This window comes from Salminus brasiliensis, chromosome 22, assembly GCF_030463535.1.
Source record: "Salminus brasiliensis chromosome 22, fSalBra1.hap2, whole genome shotgun sequence".
Lineage (NCBI taxonomy): Eukaryota > Metazoa > Chordata > Actinopteri > Characiformes > Bryconidae > Salminus > Salminus brasiliensis.
The window spans coordinates 6,084,709-6,101,684 of NC_132899.1; the positions used below are offsets into that span (position 1 = coordinate 6,084,709).

The window sequence follows — 16,976 nt, forward strand, 5'->3', positions numbered from 1 at the left end:
CAGCAACACACCTTCCATACACATAACCAAAAGGCCAAGAGTGACCTGTTGCTTTCCAATGCTTTCCAAACAGTGGCCTGCGTCCATCCACACTGCTAAAGCTCAGATGTTGCTGGTTCCTGATCTTACTGTGGGGTTTCCACCAGTACAGTGTTCTACCTGGCAGCTTCAGCAGAGATCTAGTGGCCCACATGTTTATTACTCACTTCTATACCTCATGAATAAGTCAGCTTGTCTGCATTATGATCACCGAAGTGAGCAAATGACGTTACATTGATGTCCATTGAAACTTAATAAGTTGTCTTTTTGGAGATATGAGGTTTATGTGTGGCAATACATCCAGTTTATAGCAGATTAAATGGAATAAATGGCCACTAATAATATTAATTTATATAAAAATACATAATATGTTATATAGTTTTATATATAATTAAATCCTATATGGAAGACATTTGACTTTTTGGAGATATGAGGTTTGTGTGTGGCAATATATACAGTTTATAGCAGATTAAATGTAATAAATGGCCACTAATAATATTAATTTATATAAAAATACATAATATGGTATATCATTTTATATATAATTAAATCATATATGGAAGATATTGTTTTCAATGATTAAAAAAATAGAAATTCAGTATATGTTTAAAATGGCAATGCTCAATAAGCATGAAAGTGATAAGATCTGTGGCTAAGTGGATTGTGTGGGCAGGTTCAAGTGTCTCTCTCTCTCTCTCTCTCTCTCTCTCTCTCTCTCTCTCTCTCTCTCTGTCTGTCTGTGGGCTGTACATCCAGGCCTAGTTAATCACCATTAGGTATTGTTGTGTAGAACAGGCCAGACAAGGCACCTCTCTTTGTTTGCCTTAATGTTGGACTAGTGGAGGTTGTATTTGCTCATTCCTCTCACATCTCCCAGAGCAGCAGAGGCCCTGAGCGCTCATACACACACACACACACTCACTTGCTAACACACACACACACTCTCACACACCGGGAGCTTGCCCTTAACTAGAGCTGTTGACTTCATGCTAATAAGTTCATACAAATTTTCATTTCTGAGGCTTGCGAGTGACATTTGCTTTTCTTAATTGCAGGCAGAGCGCTTGAAAGCGGATCGAGTCTCTAAAGACAGACGCGGCTCCTCAAAGGGACTGACCTTCATCAACACTTCCAATTATAGCAAATCATTCACCAAAAATTACAGTAAACAAATTTACTTTGTGTAGGTGAGCATAAGGGAGGAAGAGGGAGGGCCCTGTGTGTTTTTGTGTGTGTATATGCATGTGTATGTGTGTGTGTGTGTGTGTGTGTGTGTGTGTATGTGTGTGACCCACAGGAGGGGCCGGCTAGCAGCTGCGGCCAGAGACCACTGCACATTGCCTCGGAATTTGCAATGACTCCCCCCGATGAGAGAGAGAGAGAAAGAGAGAGAGAGAGAGACTGCAAGCTGCCAGCCCCTCTCCCTTCTGCCACGCTGCATTTGCATACACTTTCAATGCACATGTAGTGGGGTAACATGTGTTGAATGGGAAGGCATAGCAAAGCGAATTACACACACACACTCACACACACACACACACACACATTCACACACAGCCTGCACTAGTGATCTAATGCTGCACGCTCAATGTGCTCCAGCAGATGATGGAGACGGGAGGGAGGGCGGCAGCGCAGGCCAAGTTCAACACAGGACCAGGAAGAGGCAGCAAGGAGAGGGCTTCAGTCAGGGAGCACTTTTGAGCAAGCGAACATGGCATGTGTGATGTGTGTGTGTGGCTGTGTCTGGAAAACACACGCTAAGAGTGTCCCAGAAAATGCTTACTTGCTAAAAAAGAGGAGCAAGCTCTGATTTTTTAGCAGGGGAGCACTTTTTAGCAGGGGAAGAGGGTATGTGTTTTTAGCAGGGGAGCACTTTTTAGCAGGGGAACAGGGTATGTGTTTTTAGAAGGGGAGCACTTTTTAGCAGGGGAACAGGGTATGTGTTTTTAGAAGGGGAGCACTTTTTAGCAGGGGGACAGGGTATGTGTTATTAGAAGGGGAGCACTTTTTAGCAGGGGAACAAGTGATGTGTTTTTAGCAGGGGAGCACTTTTTAGCAGGGGAACAGGGTATGTGTTATTAGAAGGGGAGCACTTTTTAGCAGGGGAACAGGGCATGTGTTTTTAGCAGGGGAGCAGTTTTTAGCAGGGGAACAGGGCATGTGTTTTTAGAAGGGGAGCACTTTTTAGCAGGGGAACAGGGTATGTGTTTTTAGAAGGGGAGCACTTTTTAGCAGGGGAACAGGGTATGTGTTTTTAGCAGGGGAGCACTTTTTAGCAGGGGAACAGGGTATGTGTTTTTAGAAGGGGAGCACTTTTTAGCAGGGGAACAGGGTATGTGTTTTTAGAAGGGGAGCACTTTTTAGCAGGGGGACAGGGTATGTGTTTTTAGAAGGGGAGCACTTTTTAGCAGGGGAACAGGGTATGTGTTTTTAGAAGGGGAGCACTTTTTAGCAGGGGAACAGGGTATGTGTTTTTAGAAGGGGAGCACTTTTTAGCAGGGGGACAGGGTATGTGTTTTTAGAAGGGGAGCACTTTTTAGCAGGGGGACAGGGTATGTGTTATTAGAAGGGGAGCACTTTTTAGCAGGGGGACAGGGTATGTGTTTTTAGAAGGGGAGCACTTTTTAGCAGGGGAACAGGGTATGTGTTTTTAGAAGGGGAGCGCTTTTTAGCAGGGGGACAGGGTATGTGTTTTTAGAAGGGGAGCACTTTTTAGCAGGGGAACAGGGTATGTGTTTTTAGAAGGGGAGCACTTTTTAGCAGGGGAACAGGGTATGTGTTTTTAGAAGGGGAGCACTTTTTAGCAGGGGGACAGGGTATGTGTTTTTAGAAGGGGAGCACTTTTTAGCAGGGGGACAGGGTATGTGTTATTAGAAGGGGAGCACTTTTTAGCAGGGGAACAAGTGATGTGTTTTTAGCAGGGGAGCACTTTTTAGCAGGGGAACAGGGCATGTGTTATTAGAAGGGGAGCACTTTTTAGCAGGGGAACAGGGCATGTGTTTTTAGCAGGGGAGCAGTTTTTAGCAGGGGAACAGGGCATGTGTTTTTAGAAGGGGAGCACTTTTTAGCAGGGGAACAGGGTATGTGTTTTTAGAAGGGGAGCACTTTTTAGCAGGGGGACAGGGTATGTGTTATTAGAAGGGGAGCACTTTTTAGCAGGGGAACAGGGTATGTGTTTTTAGAAGGGGAGCACTTTTTAGCAGGGGAACAGGGTATGTGTTATTAGAAGGGGAGCACTTTTTAGCAGGGGAATAGGGTATGTGTTATTAGAAGGGGAGCACTTTTTAGCAGGGGAATAGGGTATGTGTTATTAGAAGGGGAGCACTTTTTAGCAGGGGAACAAGTGATGTGTTTTTAGCAGGGGAGCAGTTTTTAGCAGGGGAACAGGGCATGTGTTTTTAGCAGGGGAGCACTTTTTAGCAGGGGAATAGGGCATGTGTTATTAGAAGGGGAGCACTTTTTAGCAGGGGAACAGGGTATGTGTTTTAGCAGGGGAGCTGTTTTTAGCAGGGGAACAGGGCATGTGTTTTTAGAAGGGGAGCACTTTTTAGCAGGGGAACAGGGTATGTGTTTTAGCAGGGGAGCTGTTTTTAGCAGGGGAACAGGGTATGTGTTTTTAGCAGGGGAGCACTTTTTAGCAGGGGAACAGGGTATGTGTTTTTAGCAGGGGAGCACTTTTTAGCAGGGGAACAGGGTATGTGTTTTTAGAAGGGGAGCACTTTTTAGCAGGGGAACAGGGTATGTGTTTTAGCAGGGGAGCTGTTTTTAGCAGGGGAACAGGGTATGTGTTTTTAGCAGGGGAGCACTTTTTAGCAGGGGAACAGGGTATGTGTTTTTAGCAGGGGAGCACTTTTTAGCAGGGGAACAGGGTATGTGTTTTTAGCAGGGGAGCACTTTTTAGCAGGGGAACAGGGTATGTGTTTTTAGAAGGGGAGCAGTTTTTAGCAGGGGAACAGGGCATGTGTTTTTAGAAGGGGAGCACTTTTTAGCAGGGGAACAGGGCATGTGTTTTTAGCAGGGGAATAGGGTATGTGTTATTAGAAGGGGAGCACTTTTTAGCAGGGGAACAGGGCATGTGTTTTTAGCAGGGGAGCACTTTTTAGCAGGGGAACAGGGTATGTGTTTTTAGCAGGGGAGCACTTTTTAGCAGGGGAACAGGGTATGTGTTTTTAGAAGGGGAGCACTTTTTAGCAGGGGAACAGGGTATGTGTTTTTAGCAGGGAGCACTTTTTAGCAGGGGAACAGGGTATGTGTTTTTAGAAGGGGAGCACTTTTTAGCAGGGGAACAGGGTATGTGTTTTTAGCAGGGGAGCACTTTTTAGCAGGGGAACAGGGTATGTGTTTTTAGCAGGGGAGCACTTTTTAGCAGGGGAACAGGGTATGTGTTTTTAGAAGGGGAGCACTTTTTAGCAGGGGAACAGGGTATGTGTTTTTAGCAGGGGAGCACTTTTTAGCAGGGGAACAGGGTATGTGTTTTTAGCAGGGGAGCACTTTTTAGCAGGGGAACAGGGTATGTGTTTTTAGCAGGGAGCACTTTTTAGCAGGGGAACACATGATGTGTTTTTAGCAGGGAGCACTTTTTAGCACAGTAAATCTAACCATAGAAGCGGGGCTACATTTTGACTTCCTGTCAGTATGTGATTTTAAGCAAGGTGTGTGTGTGTGTGTGTCTGTTTGATATTCGGCAAGACCACACACACAATCTGTGTGTGTTTCATCACTGCAAACTCATCTCGACCACATATGTCACACTTCTAGAAAATCACTGGCTTTTCCTTCCACCTCTCATGGGCATCCCATTGGGTTGTGTGTTTGTGTGTGTGTGTGTGTGTGTGTGTGTGTTTGGGTGTGTGTGTTCTGGCCTCCTGCCGCCTTCCCATGTGTATTGTTTTCCTGGTGTGACGCTCTAATCAGAAACGCAGCCTCTTCCATGGCAACATGGCTGCTGCTGTTGTGTTTCCTGAGTGTGTGTGTGTGTGTGTGTTTGTCACCTTCCTCCGTCTCCCCCAATATTGAAGCACTCGAACAGGTCCTGTCCTGCCTGCTGCTGCCTCTCTTTGTTGGGCCGGCGGCACAAACGCGGCGCGATAGTGGCGGGGACGGCCAGATGGCAGGCTGATCCCGGCGCTGATGGGATTAGAGCTGTACCTCGCTCGTGTGTGTGTATGTGTGTGTGTGTGTGTGTGTGTGTGTGTTGCCCATCTGGCCCCTTTAACAGGCTACAGCCCTGCAGACGCGATCCGCTTGTCTTTATTGCATAAACCTAACAACATTACCGCCACTTGGTATGCAAATGGAGCTGAAGCTGCAGGCCTTCCACACACAGTGGAGAAACAGAGAGAGAGAGAGCGAGAGAGAGAGAGAGAGTGTCTTACTTAATACTATCTCGTTCTCTTTCAGATTTTCTCATCTTTCTCTCTCTCTCTCTCTCTCTCTCTCTCTCTCTTTAGAAGGCTTTATTGGTTCAGTCTCTTCCTATGCAAATCTAGAAATCTATATATCCTCTAGTATAATCAGTGATACACAGTAATATCGCAAAGTGGTTCTTTATGGACTGTGTTTAGTATGTGTATGTGTGTGTATATGTGTATGTGTGTGTGTGTGTGTGTGTGTGTGTGTGTGAGTGTGTTTATTTACCACCACTAAAATGTAGCCTATAATATATTAACTCAATCAACCAATAAATAAATGAGGTAACCCAGTGACATGCTTAAAAAACCCTAAAATCTATAGTTTAAGATGATTAAAGAATTAAATTATATAAATATTCTGCTGTCAATCAAAACCCCTCAACCTTTCAATGTAAGTCTTATATTAAGACATTTCTATTGGTCCTTCCACCATGAAATTGATTATTATCTATTGATTTTTGCTTGTGTGTATATATACAGTTACAGTTATATAGTAGTAGGATGAGTTACTCATATACTAGATACATTAAAATACATTTTTGGTGTTTCTTGCATCATTTGTGGATGTTTTTATTTAAGTTTGTGATGAATGGACCAATAGAAATGCTCTAAAAATTACTTAAAATTGCCATTGACTTCCATTGAAAGTTAAGAAGTTATTTCCTTCGCTTATAAAGTCATTATATATATATATATATATATATATATATATATATATATATATATATATATATATATTAGGCTTTTAAGTATCTGTGACCAAGTGTGGCATTACTTGGATATTCCATCATCAATATATATATATATATATATATATATATATATATATATATATATATATATATATATATCCTCTCCTGGTCGGACAGGTTGCTCAGAGCAGCTGTGTGTAAGAGGTTGGCATGGTTAGACGAGGAGTACAGTCCACAGGGGCGGCAGCAGGGGAATTACTTTTACTTGAAGATCAGAAGGCAGAGTAAATTCACTGTCTGAGAACATTAGCCCATATTAGATGATTAGATAAGAGCGTTAGGGGAAGAGGAGACTGGCTCTGATATACTGAGCGTCTCTCTCTCATTCTCTCTCTCTCAGTCTATTTTACTGTCTCTCTCTCTCTCTCTCTCTCTCTCATTCTCTCTCTCTCAGTCTATTTTACTGTCTCTCTCTCTCTCTCTCTCTCTCTCTCTGTCTCTCTCTCGCTCTCTCTCTCTCGCTCTCTCTGCACTTATCACTTTCGGAAATGTGTTTCTAATCTCGAACGCCCTGTCTCCTTGCTGTAGCTCTGAACCAGAGTGTGTGTATGGATGGTATTACAGTTCATGACCCAAACCACACTCAAATCAGAAAAGGAAACAGGGGGAAGAGGTAGGTGTTATCATCTGCACAGTGCCTTGTGACCCTTTAATGCTCATTTCTTGGGCATTATTATTGAACAGCATTAGGCGACACCATAGCCGGCATTACAGCGAACTGATGCATCGAGCAGGCCTTTGTAATATTTCAGCAAAATTAGCAGCGGTAATTGCAGAGTTAGGCTGAAAGTGTAGGCCCATGCTGAATGACAGTCATAAGTCCAAAGTCAGATCTTCTCCTCTCCTCGGTGGTAACTGTTCCCAGTCCGCTCTTAAAGCCCCTTATTAGGAGACTAGTGGCAATATCTGCTCAGCCTAAATTTGACATCTGGGGCGGCTGAAACCCCAGGTAGCTAAATGGTGCGAAAGGAAACGGGGTGCGCGGGACAGTGTGTGTGGCCGCTTTTAAGGAAACACGGGAGGACTTTTTGTTGTTGTTGTTCTTCGTAGGCTTTTTTAGACAGGTACAAATAAAAAAACAGCTTAACTGATACGATTTTGGGTCAATGTTGCTAATAACTGTGTAATAACTTATTACAGTCATGTAATAACTATGTAACTACCGGTGATGAATGTACTATTACAGATGCATTCTCTTAGTATAGCATTATGTAGTTACACTTCAATTTCAGTACAGACTCAAGTGCATTTCTAGCTGTACAAGGACAAGCAACAGCAAGTTATATAAATACAGTTAGCCTTATTACACATCTTATTACACATGTATAACCACATGATGGAGAATACGCAGTTACAGTTGTTGGGATACACTCATATAGAAGTTAATACACGTGTCTATTTACACAGCTGTACTACTGTAATCCATCTGTAACAGTTAATACATCACCAGTAGTTACGTTGTATAGTTGTTACCTGATTATTAATGCGTAATAACACTGTTATTAAAGACATTCCTAAGAAGTCTACAGAGTGAGATGCGATTTTGCCCTGTTTTGCACCACTTTGACACAAACACAGCAAGCTTAATTAGTTTTAGTCTCAAATGTATCTGAATTTCTGTAAGTTAAATAAACAGAACAGCAGCGGTTATAAATATATAAATGTAGTTATCCTCATCTTATTACACGTGTATAACCACAAAATAGAGAATACACTGTCACCGCTGTTAAGACGCACTCAAACTGATGTTAACACATGCTTCTGTTTATACATGCTGTACTACTGGTTACATTGTGTGGCTGCTGCCTGGATGGATTATTGTGTTATGTGTAATAACACAGTTATTAAATACGCTTAATGTCAAGTGTATAAAGTAGGACCTGCTTTTGTCCTGTTTTGCACTACTTTTATCATGATTAAGGTGATAAAACCTTCCCTACATCCACAAACACAGCAAGCTGAATGAATTTGTCACAAAATAAACAGATATTACACGGACAGAGGGCGATAAATTGAGAATTCTAGAAGTGCAATAAAAGAAAGCGCTGCAAATTGGGCTTTGAAGGCTGGTAGCCCCAACGGTGTAAGGGCTGGGCCTTCCCCTCTCTCTCTCTCTCTCTCTCTCTCTCTTGCGCTCTCCCCCGGGATGTAGTGAGGCAAGGGGAGAGGCCTGAACCTTCTTAATTGCTCTCCTAATTAAAGGCGGTTGCTAAGCAAAACACACCTACCATCAAACCCGGCGCAGAAGAGACAAACAACACGTCATGGGGGCCAAACGGCTCCAGCGCTCAGGGCGCACACGCTCAATTACTTTATTTTCATTCTGCCCCTGTCATTAATAAAAGAACAAAAAAAAGACCCTAAAAACAAATAACTTAGCGTTCTTTGCCTCGCTGGAGTGAGGGGATTAATATCCTTTTGGTTGCTTCATTATACATTACTGGGTTAGTTGATATGGTAATTACCGGTTAATTAAAACAAAGAAAATACAAATGTTATGTTTTTTTTAAACATGTGTGGCCTCGTACCATTGTGTTGTTTGTACGACTTCTTTGCCCAGAGATAACTACGGCACACTGGCAGACTCGGCTGTATACTCGCTATTAGATTAACAGGGCAGTGCTTCCTTTATCCATGCTTTAAAGACTTCTGACTATATTTTTGGGTTCTTTTACATCAGCTTTGTTGGGGATAGAACCAATTTGTCTACTGTAAATAACCTTCAAAGTAATTTAAACATTAAAAACCATAATCACGCATAATTAAGCCTATTTGTATTGGTTGATTCATCTTGAAAAGACCATACAATAAAAAGGGTTGCTGCCATTATTATTTTCTAAATAATTTGCAAAATCTATTATAATAACAACAATATACATTAAATTAAAGTGAGCTGTTGATATGATGGTCATGTTTTAGGCTGACTTTAAGAACGGGGGATTAGGGGATAGAAATTAGGCTATAGGACAAACTCTGGCTCTTTTAGAAGATTTACAGGAGCAAGCACTGTCCCCTATCAAGTAAAATCATTCAATAAAATCAATATATATATATTATATATATATATATATATATATATATATATATATATATTTTTATTATTTTTTTTTTTTCACTCAAAACACTGAATAAATCAGTCCCATAATATCAAGTCTAGCTCTAATGCAACTACAAATAAAGCACATCGCTTCACTCCCTCCTCCTGAAATCAGGAAGCATCAACCACACAATCCTTTGGTCAAAAATTGGTCATAAATCGTGGCCCAACATCATTCATGATAATTACCAGATATGGAATAATAATAATAATAATAATAATAATAATAATAATAGATGGAGGAAGCAGGTAGAAACATAGGAGAATGAAAACTAATCCATGTGCTCTAAAAGTGAAATGTCGTGTGAAGGAAAGAAGGAAAAAGGAAGGAAACTAAACCACTAAACTAAAGTCAACCAACTCACTGCTAGCTCAGCTAGCCTCCATTCACCTCTACACTACACTACATCACTGCCTTTACCCACAGCAGAAAGAGGAGAGCTGATGGCCAAACGGAAAGAAGAAAAAGAAAGAAGAAGAGGGAAGACATAGAAAGAAGAAGAAGAAGAAGAAGAAGAAGAAGCGCTGCAAATAATAATTCCATGTAAAATGTGCCTACCATTCTCCAGATAAGGAGGGGCCGTACCTTCAGAGGGGTCGAGACGGCGAGCTCGGCGGCCGTGTTTGGAGTTGTTGTGGACGAACATGTTGTCCGAAACGGCCAACACGTGACCATCCACGTTAACTGTTGTCGATATAACGACCTGTGGAGAGATGGTTCACAGTTAGTCCCTTCCAACGAAAAGTTCCTATTGAGATGCTAACTCAACAGAGAGTGTCTATTCCACCAGGTTCAGTTGACAACCTGGGCTTCTTATTCTCACATATATAGTTTACAAAATTGGTTCTTGTATGATATGTGTTCTAGATTGCCTGATATGCATTTGGTGGCTATCTAGAGCATCGTATATGCATGGGTGTGCTCTCATTTCTCAGTTTTGTGTAGATGTGGTCTAGAATTCCAGATTTGTGTGGACACATGAATATTTTACTCAATGTAACCTGATCAAATTGTGCATTTCTGTCAAATTTCACATGAAAAATGCAGAATCTCGCTGCTACTTTACTACAGATTTGACCTTATCTCATATAAAAGCAATAGTTCGACTTACCTTCAAATGACTGGGTTACAATACTCAGAAAAAGTGAGCAACCGCAGTGTTTACAGTTCACAGTGCTGGAGCCACTACGACACTAATGAGTTAGTGGGGTAGTTATGACTATGTGAGCTGAAGTGTGCTTCCACATACAAGCCTTTAGGGTTTGAGGGGTTAACTAGTGTGTGTGTGTATATGTGTGTGTGTGTGTGTGTTCTTGAGGCACTAAACAGAAGCCATTGAGAGTAATTTGGAGCTGAAGAGAACAGTGAGCCTCTCCCAAGGCTTTCTATCAGACGCTCCGTCTCTCTTTGTTGTGGCCTTGTTTGTGCGCAACACAACATAACAAAGGCTGTTCCACTTATAGTGGCAGACTCAACATTAGGGCAAGAGCTGAGAGTGAGTGAGTGTGTATGTATGTGTGTGTGTGTGTGTGTGTGTGTGTATGGCCCAGTTAGCAGATGAGCCCATGCTATGTTATGCTTCTGATCAGCAGGATTTTTTGGACACACATACTCAAACGCAGTCAAGCACATGAAAACAAACGCACACAAATAAACACACACACACACACACACACACAGTTTTTCTTGGCTTTGTTTGTGTAGACCCCCCCGCGTTCGTTCTCCACTGTGCTGTGTGAGCTTTATTTCCAATGCTACTGGAAAGCGTGGCAGCACTCCATACCTTATACACAACAACAGAGAGCACATGCACACGTGTTTAGGACACTGGGCACCTCAGCGAGACCCCTCTTACTGCTGGTCATTTTTGTAGAGGGGCCGAAGCAAGAGACAAGGATGAGGATAGATGAATGCTACAGCTTTTTCCAATAGGTTTAGCTCAATAAGATGTTAAATTAAGCTTCAACAGATGGGAACAAGGCCTATGTTCATAACCTGAGGGGCCAGGCACGGTCAGGGACTAGTACACTGAATAGAGTTGACTTACTGAACTGAATTTCATTTCATTTAAAGGTGTACATCTAGAAAAGTGTCCTTCAGTTTATTTCTGACAATAACTGTGTTGATGGAATATGATGTATAAGACTTGCATCATACATTGATTGAGGGACAATCTCATACCAAACTACAAAAGACTTCAATAATGGCAAATAAGGATGCATTGATCATTATATGTAGCCCTGAAATGTCTGATATGTGTAAAGTCACTGGAAAACAATAGACAACCATGGCCTATAAGGAAATTTGAAACCATTAAATCTTTAAATTGACAAAATGTGAATTATTTTCTGGCTATTATTAGGTGTAATATACTATGTTTTTCAAAATATGCAAACTTGTCCATCACAGTGTAGTTAATGACCTCTTCTAGGCTCTTGACCCTGATTTAACATCATTTATGCTTCTCAAATTCTCATTTTCTACACCCTTCAAATCCACCAGTTGCCTTTTACACCAGTTGCCAGTGGAAATGGTGTAAAAGTACCAGAAGATATCTTAACGTTGGATGTACAGTCAATGTACCAACATTTAGTAGCACTTTAAGACTATTGCTACTGGTCCAGACATCATCAAGTGTTCAGGCAATGTGTATAAAGTGCTTTCATTTAATAAACAATCACCAAACGATGGAGAACTGGTGGTTTTTCCATCATCACATTTTACAAACCAGTGATTACGATGATGGCTTTGCTGGTTTCACAATTAGAGCAGTGGGGTGAAGTTGCCCATGGATGCTGCCCACTATCATTACATCATTACAGCCCTGTAGGACAAGTCCATCACTTCCTATTCCAATTATTTTCCAAAAACGAACAGCCAACAACCCCCTCCCCCTCCCTCTCAAAAAAAAAAAAAATCCCAACCACTTAATGAAGTTTAACAATATTTAACGTTTTCTATTTCTGGAGCAGAACCGTGGTAGGTCTGTATGTCAAAAGAGAGAGGATTCAAGGCAATCATGCTATTTAAAGCAGATTCAATTTCTCATTGGAGAGCTACAATTAACCTCTGTAAGGAGAAGAGCATTTTTTTCACTCCCTTGAAGGGTACACTTGGCCGGTTACGAGTGTGTGTGTGTGTGTGTGTGTGCTTTAGATAAAGAACTACATCCGAGAGGGTCTATCAAATACCTGTCGCTCAAACAAGGGGCCACTATTCTGTAGCAGCCGGTCATTTCTTTTTTTTTTTTTTTTTTACAAAGCCCAGGGCCAATTAGGCATTAATCTGGCACTTAGGTGAACAGAGAGAAAAGAGAAGAGGCACTCGTCTGCTCTTTCAGCCGTTAACAGTCTCTCAAAACGCTGCCGGCGGCTCTCGCGCTAACGCTAGCCCATCTGCATTGATCTATTGATATATTGATTAGCTGTTTTCTCTCATTAGCACTGTGGGAGTCAGTGCAGTGAAGGTGGGAGTGAAGAAAGGAGGCCTCTTGAAAAAGAAAGAAAGGGAGTGAAGCGCTTAGGCGAATTAGCGGCCTTCGAATTAGGCAGCGCTTTTCTGCTGTTTTTATCTGTTTACCACACAATCATGCCTCATACAGAAGCACTTAAGAGTGATCTGAGGAGGAGGTGCTTAGCATTTGAATAGAGGGGCGAGAGGGGGGTGAATGGACTGAGACTGAGAGCGAGAGAGAGAGAGCCTGATGCTAATTCTGATAGCAATCCCTGGCTAGCCTCTCTCTCTCTCTCTCTCTCTCTCTCTCTCTCTCCCTTGCTCTCCCTCTGTAAGGATGATGGATAGGCCATGCTCTGGCCCCCAGCTGCCAGAGCGAGGGATGAGGATGAGAGGAACAGAAGAGGGGAAGAGAGGAACACAGAAAGCATGACCTTGCCACGGGATCTCGCTGGATGGAACATGTGAAAAATTTATTCTGGAGATGGCATTTAGTTAAACAGGGGGGCTTCAGGATAAGAGACAGAACCACACTGGCGCAGACAGCTATGCTCCTGCTGCCGCCGTCCCTGCTCAGGCTAAAAACTTCCGGGCACAGCCTGGTCTTTAGCTCCGTGTTGAATTCGGGTCCATGGAGGGCTTTCCACTAGATTTTGGAGCACTGCAACAAGACCTCATCCCCAACTCCTCAACTCATCCCAAAAGTACTGGATGGAGCACCAACCATCATTCCAGAGAACACAGTTCCCCCACTGCTCCACAGCTCAATGCTGGGGGCTTTATACCCCTCATGGTTTTCTGCTTTAGAAAGTCCTATTCTTTTGGCAATGCTCTATCACCACTTAAATGTAAAGGTCAAGGAACCACTGAGATGCGTGCTGGGTCTTGGTTCCTGGTTTAATAGTTCTAGACAGCTCCAAAAAGGATTCCACTATGGCTGCTTCTCAAAGAACCATTTCTGGGAGCATGTAGAAGTCTTTCTGGTTCTCTATGTGTTTTAAACTATGGTATATTGTGGGTCTCCTCTACTCTCCTCTCTCATAGCTGGAGGTGCTGAGGCAGCTCCTGAGGAAACACTGCTGAGGGCCCTGACGCTCTGTTAAGACCACTTAAACCTTCAGGGAGGAGAGGAGATTAGAGAGAGAGACAGAGAGAGGGAGAGAGAGAGAGTAAGACAGGGAGAGGGAGAGATTCCAGCGGTTCTTTTGTGCGGTGGCACATCAGTGGTGACGGATGTTTCTTTTAGTCGCCGTGGAGACAGAAAGGACACTTCCCCTCACTCCTGCTCTGACCTTCTGCTCTGGACGCATGGATCAATATCATCCACTGACCCTAAGCCGCATGAAAAATGAAAAGCCCACCGCTGACGCCTGTTCAAGGCACTTCTCTCTGCTATATGTCTATATAACCCAAGTGTATGTGGAGACACACTCATCAGCACCGCCCTGGTAGACACAGCTAACAGGAGCCAAGGCTGCGGTCTCTGTATCATCCGCTGAGCACCACTGAGATATTAATAAGTCTCACAGTTTCTGAGTCTTTTTACACATGCTTGTATCATGAGCCTGGATTAGGTATAATTTTTTTTATGAACTGTATAAGCTGTAGGCTTCAGTACTAAGGAAATGAAGGGGTTAATTTGATACATTTTATAGTAAGCAGCTCTAACAATGCTAATGTGTAATTACACATTAATAACCTATGCATTAACATTGTAACTACTGGTGGGTTTTAAAAGGGAATATTTTAATAAATGGATACCATACATGGACCTGCTTTATAATAAGCCTCCTTAATAACTAATATATAACTGTATAATTACACATTAATAATCTATGCAATAACAATACATTTCACCAGTGTATCTCAGTAGTTGTAACAGCATATACCTATGTAATTACATGTGTAATAGAATGTAAGTTATAATATTTATATGGACTAAATACATACACTGAAGTTCACATATATCCATAACAGCAAATACAACACCAGTAGTTACTCTGTTATTGCATGTATTATTAATGTGTAATTACATAGGTATTAATTTATTAGCCTCTTTCGCTCCCCTTCAAAAAATGCAGGTAGTTAATGTAGGGGTTATTAATGTGTAATTACACAGTTATTACAGAGATTTCATATAAAATGGGACCATAAATGGAATTAATTTATTAAATTAACTTAACCCCTTAGTTCCCCTTAAAAAAAACAATAGTTACAATGTTATTTGAAGGCTATTCATGTGTAGTTACACATGTATTACTATATATGATATATATAATGCATGTTATAGTAAATACATGATGTATTATTAGTATATATGATAAAATGTAGCTGTTATAACTGTAATCTGGTGTGAAATGACTAATGAATGTTACTCTTCAGTACAGTATACACACAGTGTAGTGATTTGTATGGTCACTGGTAGTGGGTATGAGTGTATTTTGAGCACTGAAGGGTGAAGTGAAGAATCCTACAGCAGGTGAATCTTTCCTTTCCCCCAAAAGAGGAAATCTCCTACACTATATCCTCCCATCCACATGCTTCACCATACCAGCCATACAAAGTGGTGAAGCCCATCTTTCCTTTAGAATGAGCTCCCTCTGTCTCTCTATGTGTGTGTGTGAGAGAGAGAGAGTGTGTGAGTGAGAGAGTGCGAGAGAGAGAAATGCTCACCTGGAACCGGCGCATGTCTCGCGGGTTGCCTGCATTCTTCAGGCAGTTCTGATTGCACTTGAGGAAGAATTTCAAAAAGAATCTATAAGAGATCACAGAAGAAAAAAAGTCCAGGTTAGACAATCAATCCCCCACCGAACACACACCGAACACACACTCACTTACAAACTCAACTCAGCCAAACACACAGAGCGCAGATCAATAAGACAGAATATAAATATGGACTTCACAACTCCTTCCCAGCTGAGGGGAAAACTCCACAAGTTGTAAAAGGCAACTGCACACGTTGTAAAGCCGTGAGTCGTAAAGCTAACGGCACAAACACTTAAACACTGAGCCTGAAACTCACTGGATGAGCACATACACACTTTCACACACATGTACGGGCACATACTCACATATACACATATACACACACATATATACATATAAATATTTTTATATGTCATCATAAACGCATAACTTAAACTCATATAATAGTAATAAAACGTGTTTTCTGCTAATTTTACAGCACAGATTCATTCATTTGCTTAATTTAACATAAACATATTACATATATTACATGTTCCACACCATTTATAAGCTACAAAATAATTAAGTAATAGCTATTCAAAACTTAGCAATGCACACAACTGCAAGTACCGACATGTAGTATGTGTTATAGGTGTAATACATATATAACTACTCATATGTAGCAATACATTGCATGTGTACTAGATTATGTTATGCTATGTTGTATGTGTGTAATAAATATGTAATATCTATGTTATTACCTATATGTGATAAACACACTCCTCCAACGCAGTACTGCCCATATAACCACTGATGTATAGTAATATGCTATTGTTCTGTATGTGTATGCAATATATATGTAATAATTAATAAATGTAATATATAATGTAAGAAATATGTTATAATATAAATAATGGGAATTTTCCCAATCCTTGCTTTAAAGCCGACCCTAAACTCCTCAGTTCTACAGAGATGAAACCCACAGCACATAGAAAGAGCCATTTCTGTGGTCCTGTTGGTGTGGTGGTCTCTAACTTTGTGTATTTCTTACAAAATGAGGACATTTTGGCCCTGAAATGTACAAAAACAAGCACACACTCTTATAACACACACACAGTTACGGCGATCAGTGTTTTGTTCAGGAGCCTCCCAGCGGATGTCTCTCAGAACGCTCTGTCTGTCCGTCTGATGCATACAAATCCCACAATTCCCCTTAGAACCCATCTGTCCACACTAACAGGAAGTAGGCAGATATTTTGCCCCCCCCCCCCCCCCATCTCCCTCCCCTCCACCCCTATCTCTCCCTCCCTCTTCTTTCTCTTCTGGAGCTCCACCCTGTAATTAAAGCCAGGCAAAACGAGCGCACCTGAGCCCCCCTCATCATGGGGAGATGTTGGAGCACTTAACAAGGTGAGAGCAAAAACTTCCAGCTCCGTCGCACAATTAGAGCAAGGCCAGCAGCGGCCGGCAATTACAGCACAAATTACAACCCACCTAATCTGCTCGGCAAATGTCATGTGTGTGTGAGAGTCAGGGTG

General features: G+C 41.8%; 1 protein-coding gene across 10 annotated transcripts in view; it reads right to left on the minus strand.

Moving 5' to 3' along the window:
• Nucleotides 1-16,976, minus strand: part of ebf3a (EBF transcription factor 3a) — a 121,431-nt gene that overhangs the window by 35,895 nt on the left and 68,560 nt on the right. For all 10 annotated transcript variants that reach the window (XM_072667033.1, XM_072667029.1, XM_072667026.1 and 7 more), the window contains exons 7-8: nucleotides 15,427-15,508; nucleotides 9,886-10,003 (exon numbers count right to left, since the gene is read on the minus strand). In XM_072667033.1, coding sequence (XP_072523134.1) covers nucleotides 9,886-10,003; nucleotides 15,427-15,508 — 200 coding nt within the window. The remainder of the gene's footprint in view (nucleotides 1-9,885; nucleotides 10,004-15,426; nucleotides 15,509-16,976) is intronic.